The following is a 7,544-nucleotide window of genomic DNA, read 5'->3' as shown; positions in this document are numbered from 1 at the left end:
TTTCAAACTTCAAGTGAAAACTCTTGATTTTCCATGACCAGATATTTACAACTGATTCTAATAATTATGAATATTTTTTTTTCAAGTTAAATTGTAAAAACAATTGAGATTAACTGATGAACATTTTGTAAACAATGAGCATACACACAAACACATACCTTGCTTTTTCTTTAGCAATCACATGAGGATCTTGAAAAAAATTTTCAATTCTCTCTTTTTGCGACTGCTTACCTATCAATGACCTGAAAACAAAATTTTCAGTTTTTAGCTATATATTTTTAAATAGTCCCTTGCTCATAGAGATGATTTTAAACATCAAGCTTTTAATGTGTTTCTGAATTAAGCAATCATTTGATTGAAGTGACAATCGACTCGTGATATTAAAACATGGCTTAAAATTTTATGAATTACACAACAATATAAAACCTAAAGTTCCATCAATGTTCGTGGCAAACACGGATCTTTAATGTCTATTTTGTGCTTGGTATTGCATGGATCTTTAATGTCTATTTTGTGCTTGGTATTGCATGATAGGCTTGATCTTGGAACAAAAAAAAAAGAAAGGAAAAAAAAAAGAAACCATTTGAGATTTTAGATATCGCGGTAAAACTACTGATGGTAAACGACAGAATAAATTGAAAAGGAACCATACAAAAAAGTTGAACTTATTTTGTGGCTGACTGGTATCTTGTTTGTAATGTTATCCATTCCATATCTCGAGCAGTTGGAGAATGAAATTGATATTCATGCTATTCTTTTAGAAGACATGCTGGTCAATTAACCAAATGCCTATGGACTTTGTGTGATCAAACTGTTGAAACAGGCTTAGGGAAAATGTTGTTCTCGAACATTAGACAAGTGAAGTGCTAAGTATTGTGTTTAGACATGACAGTCTTGCAATGGATATTTTTGTAATGGAAACTATTCTGCAGCACTATTCTTGATGTGCATGGTCATCAAAGAAACATGACTGGACCTAGTGATATGGACTGTAAGGGCATGACAAGGCTCCAAAATTGTTTTGATATAACATACTAAACCCTCTGTATTTGCTCATGGACTTCCTTGAATCAAATAAAACAAACCTGTAAATCCAATATTATTGCACTAGGTAGGAAAATGTTGTTTTGTAAGTAGTTAAAATCATCTTTTATTGTTTTGTTTATGCGAAACTAGTCTAAGCTCCAAATATTTTATAACATAATGTCTGGCAGTCAAATATCAAAACAAATGTAGCCATGGATGGAAAGAGAAATTTTTGCCAAAATTGAAAATTTCTGAGCATTAACAAACAATTCTTTTCTTCCAACCCTGCCAACACGTGAACAATCACCAGAAGTAGGCTTAAGAAATTAGTCATTGTGCAGGTACATAAATGTAATAAAAAACAATCAGCAGCAGTAGGCTTAAGGAATTAGTCAATGTGCAGGTGCATAAGTGTAATAAAAAACAATCAACAGCAGTAGGCTTAAGGAATTAGTCATTGTGCAGGTGCATAACTGTAATAAAAAACAATCACCAGCAGTAGGCTTAAGGAATTAGTCAATGTGCAGGTGCATAAGTGTAATAAAAAACAATCGCCAGCAGTAGGCTTAAGGAATTAGTCATTGTGCAGGTGCATAACTGTAATAAAAAACAATCGCCAGCAGTAGGCTTAAGGAATTAGTCATTGTGCAGGTGCATAACTGTAATAAAAAACAATCACCAGCAGTAGGCTTAAGGAATTAGTGATTGTGCAGGTATGTAAGTGTAATAAAAAGAACGAGTCAAGTATGAAACAAGAGAAAAAATCAAATGAATGAGTCCAAAAATTCATTTTTGCTTTGTTTGTTTTGCACAAGACTTTTCTATATTTGTTTCATTCTAGCCCAAAGTGCAAATACAGTTTTCTGTATACCCAGTATGGAACTTGCCCATTTCTTCATAATCCTTTCCATTGTCACAAACATCTTTTCGGATTGATCATTAACAAGAATGGTCATGAAAGTACAAACTTTAAGCCTAACTTACTACTCAGTGTTTTATACTTTTTAAGTTTTTGAAAATGAGACAAAACTTAAGTAAAAATAGTTGAAAGAATGAGTTCAAAACAGTATATGAAAAAACAACAACAACAAGGAAATAACATACTTAGATGATGATTTTCACCATTCAAAACTGGCCATCATAGAATAACAATTTTTGAATATTTTAGAAGCATTTTTCTAAATTTCTTGCTGTTCTTTACATTTTACATACAAATAAATACTCCTTATTACTCAAACTCACTCTCGTGTACTCATATAAACAAAGAGTCAACCTACATTTCAAGTTGCTCATGTTTCTTGTGCAACAGATTCAAATCAGGCTTCAGAGAGTTAATTTCCATTTCTAACAGCTGGTTATAAGACGCTCGGTGTTTAAAGTCATTCTCTAGCCGCGTAGTACTTTCTTGGATTGTTCCTAGACTCTTCTTTAGAAGATCAATCTTTTCGGTAAAACTAAAAGATAAGCATCAATACAAGGTCATAAGTCAATACTCAAAACATTATTAATCATTTTGTTGCAAGTCAGTTTTTCAACAAGAATTAAATATTATCACAACTTTGCACTATGGACTTTAATATTTGAAAATTTAGTTTTAAAAATAAGGCAGCTTGAATTTCACACATTTTAACAAATGCATAATTTAATATTAAAAGGTATGGATATATTCAAACATGTTCAGTGTGTAGTTCAATTACTAATATAACCATTTCATGTTGTATGGCTTTTCTGATGTCCAGTGTGTAGTTCAATTATTAACCTTTCGCTATGTGTTGGCCAAAGTACGCATGTCATAATGTTTTGTAGAAACTTATTAGGTTAGATAATAAAATATAATAATAATTAATTCTTCATGAGGTATGATCACAAGCAGCTTGTGTGTTATGTCATTCAATACAGTGATGTGAGCTACGTGTTCACTATGTCATTTACAACTTGTATGGCAGGGTTATTAGTTAAGACACGGTTTAAAGCTGAAAAAAGCAATATATATAAGTATAAACAGATGTATACTGTTATGAGCTTTAACTTATTTAGGATAAACAAATGAAGTTTCCTGTTACAATCTGCAGTCATTCTAGAAAGAAAAAAAGGGTAATTTAGATTTATTTAATGGTGGTCACAAGGTCAGTCAAATCAACTGAGTCTGCTTAGGGTAGGAAAAATAACAGTGTGTTTGTTTGTTTTGAATTTTGTGCAAAGCTACAGGAGGGCCATCTGCACTAGCCGTATCTAATTTAACAGTGAAACACTAGATGGATAGCAGCTAGTCATCACCACCCACTGCCAACTCTTGGGCTTCTCTTTCACCAATGAATAGTGGGATTGATCATCACATTATAATGCTCCCACGGTCGAAAGGGCGAGTATGTTTGGTGGGACGGGAATTCGAACTCGCAACCCTCATATTATGAGTTGAGCACCTTAACCACCTGGCCATGCCGGGCTAGAAAATAATGGATAAAAGATAGAGTTTTATTGAAGAAAACCATCTGATATTTATTTAGGAGGTTTTGGAGGTTATACAAATAAAAATTTGAAAATTTTCAGATGGATAAAAGTATTTTTAATCTTAAAATGAAAACTGCTTTGTACTTGGAGCAGTCAACATTCTGACTCCATATATTCATTGACAAATAAATAATGACGTATTTAGAAAAATACGTCATTAAAAGATGTGATTTTCTGCGTAAAAAAGGCTTAAAACGTTTACCGAAAACTTGCCAAATTTTGTGAACATAAACCATATTAAAGGTTAAAGTATGGAAACTGGTGGTTACTTTGTGCTTATATGGTTGGTCAAATCATATGTCTATAATTCTGTTTTTTACATTTAGCATGTATCTTGATTACTAACCCAATCATTTCATGTTGTATAGCTTTTTGCTGATGTTCAGTGTAAAGTTGAATATGTTCTCCAAACAATGCAACCGTTTCATCAATGGCATCCAGAGCCTGTCTTTGTAGCTGAAGTTCGTGAAAAGTATTGTTGTAGTCTTCACAGAGATGACCCTGTTGCTCAGTTTTCTGGATATACACATTGTTAACTTCCATTACATTCTGAGCCCCTATCTCTACTTCAGTTGTGCTCTCCTCCTGATTTTCTGCCTGAATAAAACAATTTTACATACACAAAGTATTAAATATTCAATTATTTGTAACATCATAAAAGCTTACCTACATTTCTAGAACAAATAACCTTTTATATAAACATGAAAAATCAAACGTTAGGGAAAAGCCAGAGAAAAACATATGATACATACATAGTGGAAAGACCAATATAAAGGAAAACTGGAGTCTCTTTGTTTTAGAGCAAAGGCACATTGGGCCATATGATGTGTCTGCCAGGGGGAATCGAACCCCGGAATTTAGCACTGCAAGTCCATAGACTTACCTATGTCTCACTCAGGGACAAAGGAAAAGCCAAAGAAAAATGTACGGCATATACTATACGACAACATAATGAGGCATGAGCTCGGTGTTACATTTTTATTTGTATAGGTTGTAATTTTTTAACATTTAACTTGCCAAGTTGATGGTGAAATAGGTGAATACTACCTATTGGTGACTATACAATCTACTTATGAAGCTCAAGTGTAGAGGACGACATTTCGAAAGTCTCCCACCTTTCGTCTTCACTTTCAACTCATTATGAATACCCTGCCTAAACTATGTATCATAAATGTGTTCTTGAATCAGCAATGACCAGATTTTTTAAATTTTTACATTAACGCAGCTTTCTGTCAAAGTTCTCACTTCACAGTATTGGTGTAGTACATACACCATTTGTAACAATTCATGTTTTATACATGATTCATGCAGACAGACCTGCCTACAGAAATACATAAAACTGATGGTCTCATAGTTGTGCACAGTATATGGAAAACTCTAATTTTTAATAATAATATTTTACATTCACTTTTATACTGAAGTAGAGAGAAACAGGAAGAAGAAATTTATACTTATAAAGTATAGCTCTAAAAAAAACCTGTTTTAAAAGAAAAACCGTCGATCTACATTAGTTTACAGAGCAAGACACACAATATTTAATATTTTATTTTCATCTAGTGTTCAGAACCCGAACCAACCAACAACTGTTTTAGTTTAACATTCCCTAATTATTTTATCCATACATTACAGGAAAGAAAAGCTTATCAAGTCACCTCGTTCACATCCAGTTTTTAAGAAACCATGAAAGGCTAAGTGGTCTGTTTTGTACCTAATCCACTCATGTTGCTCTGCTTACTGAGCCCATGGGATCATGCTTACTGATGTGACTGAACACCTTAAGGACCTTTTTAATGCCCCTCCCCCTATTCTCCAGCATCTGACAGCATCTCCAGTTTACTTCAATTGTACGCATGCGACTGTAAGGAAATATTTCAATATATTTTACCATAACGACTCCTAAGAACAATGCTTTGCTTAGCACCCCCTCTGGTGTTAGGGACAGATGCCCACCTCAACATCAGAACATTTATTACAGAGGTTCTTTCCAGCTTGAGTTTTTGTAAAAACTAAGCTTCACATTATTTTTAATTGTGTAAGTTTTTTTTAAAGTATTTGATATGTGTCTTATTCAAGCTACAGGTGGATCTGCTAAGATGGCTCGATACATCAATTACCTAATAGCTGAAAGGCAAATGTATAATATTCAAAGATGCAATGCTGTACATAAAAGCTTTTACTCGATTAAAAATAACACCTTATAGCTAAGTTATTTGCTGTTTCGATTCTGAAGTGACATCAGTTATTTCAGGTATTTTTAAATCAATTATTTACATGCCTTGAGGTTGTTACATTAATAATAAGTTCTGTCTTCCTCATATAAAAATAATAATACAAGGTTTTCTTATTATAGTTGATCATTAGATTTGTCATCTTTATTTTTTCATGTACGGAGAATATTAATAAGTAGAAATACACCTTTTTTTCATTTGTTTGTTTTCGCTTAAGCTCAAACTACTCAATGGGTTATCTGTGCTGTGCCCACCACAGGCACTGAAACCCAACTTTTAACATTATAAGAGTGCAGACTTCCCACTGGGTTGTGCTTCTGAGCTGGAAGCTAATAAATTAATAAGTAATAAAAAAAAAGGTACACAACCTGATCAAACCTAGATACTGGATAAAGCAGTTTCAGATCTAATGTTTTATTGTACTGGGAAAGTGGGACTGTTCGATAATAGTTGATTAATTCCACGACACTGTTGAACTTCAGAGGTTCGGAAAATCCAAAGTTTCCATTCTTATGATATATCCTAATTAACTTGCTGGTTCCTCCTTTTCTGAAATGACAAAGAACACATAATTATTATTAAAACAAGAGTTTCAGGAGCAAGGTACTATACAGAAATGCAAACACAATTGTTCGCTAAAAACTGAAGGTATAAAATTGAACAACTAATTACTTCTGAAGACTTGATTTAGAGTAAAGTCTTATAATAATAGGGTTGTCTTAACAACAAGGAAAATTTCAATTATACAAGCTTCCTCATTTTGTAAGCAGTTAAATTCTTTAAATATTTTACATGTTAAATAACTTACTTCATTATCTCTATAATTAAAAATTGGGTGTCCATGTACACTCTACCTGATTGTAAACTATTTATGCACCAAACTAGTTATGGGTTCATCACTTGACTGGTTAACGTCATGATCCCAATAACACGAGTACAAAGATAAAACTTAAAAGAAAAATACTGTCAGCATTGTAATTAATCCGAACAAATACTGGTAGGACTTCCTATTTCACATAGAAAATGAACGAATCCACCCAAATATTTTTTATACAGTTGTTTACAATGAGTGTCATGATAAGCAAAATCCTAAAATAACTCCACAGTGACTTGAGGTTAATATAAAAAATATCAATAGATATTGAGTGACAAATTTAAGTGGATGAAACAAATAAGAGGGATCATTGTTTCCAAAGTTAAAGATCTGAAAAAAGTTGTTCCAGTCTAGCTAGATATATATGTATCTGAAAAACCGAGTGTTAATTTCTCTAGAATTTTCAATTATGATTCTAAAGTTTTCTTGTGACAGAAATATTTGAGTTATATGTTGACAGTTCAATTTTCTTTTTTTACTCTTTCATGACCAGGCACGATTCATGAAAACTGTATTACTGATTGACTTGATGTATATATATATTTTACTGAAGGTTTGCTTGTTTTTGGGATTTCGTGTAAAGATACTGGAGGGCTATCTCCATTAGTTGCCTCGAATTCAGAGTTGATAGACTAGAGGGAAGGCAGCTAGTCAACACCACTCGCTGCCAATCCTTGGACTACTCTTTACCAACAAAAATGGGATTGTCTGTCACATTATAATGTCCTGACAACTGGAAAGGTAAGCACATTTGGTGACAGGACCTAAACTTGTAACCTGCAGACTGCGAGTCAAACTCCCTAACTACCAGGTCATGCCAGGCTTTTATTGAAGAAAGGTCCTACAAACTATGTATAACTGGAATCAATGTAAAAAATCCTTATCAAATTATTTCGGTAGCCCCC

The 7,544-nt window shown here is 33.1% G+C and overlaps 1 protein-coding gene across 1 annotated transcript in view; it reads right to left on the bottom strand.

Annotated features, from left to right (window-relative positions):
- The window catches only part of LOC106468174 (phosphatidylinositol 3-kinase regulatory subunit gamma-like), a gene marked incomplete at its 5' end in the record, with an annotated part of 9,784 nt that extends 3,465 nt beyond the window's left edge, over positions 1-6,319 (bottom strand). Inside the window, 4 exons of the mRNA XM_022396480.1 lie at positions 159-242; positions 2,304-2,480; positions 3,884-4,134; positions 6,134-6,319. Of these exons, the coding sequence (XP_022252188.1) occupies positions 159-242; positions 2,304-2,480; positions 3,884-4,134; positions 6,134-6,319 (698 nt within the window). The remainder of the gene's footprint in view (positions 1-158; positions 243-2,303; positions 2,481-3,883; positions 4,135-6,133) is intronic.
- Between the last annotated feature and the right edge of the window lie 1,225 nt (positions 6,320-7,544).

The sequence above is a fragment of the Limulus polyphemus genome, unplaced genomic scaffold (genome assembly GCF_000517525.1).
Source record: "Limulus polyphemus unplaced genomic scaffold, Limulus_polyphemus-2.1.2 Scaffold2901, whole genome shotgun sequence".
Taxonomy (NCBI): Eukaryota; Metazoa; Arthropoda; class Merostomata; order Xiphosura; family Limulidae; genus Limulus; species Limulus polyphemus.
The sequence above is the reverse complement of the archived record's forward strand: the minus strand, read 5'-3'. Positions and strand labels throughout refer to the sequence as shown.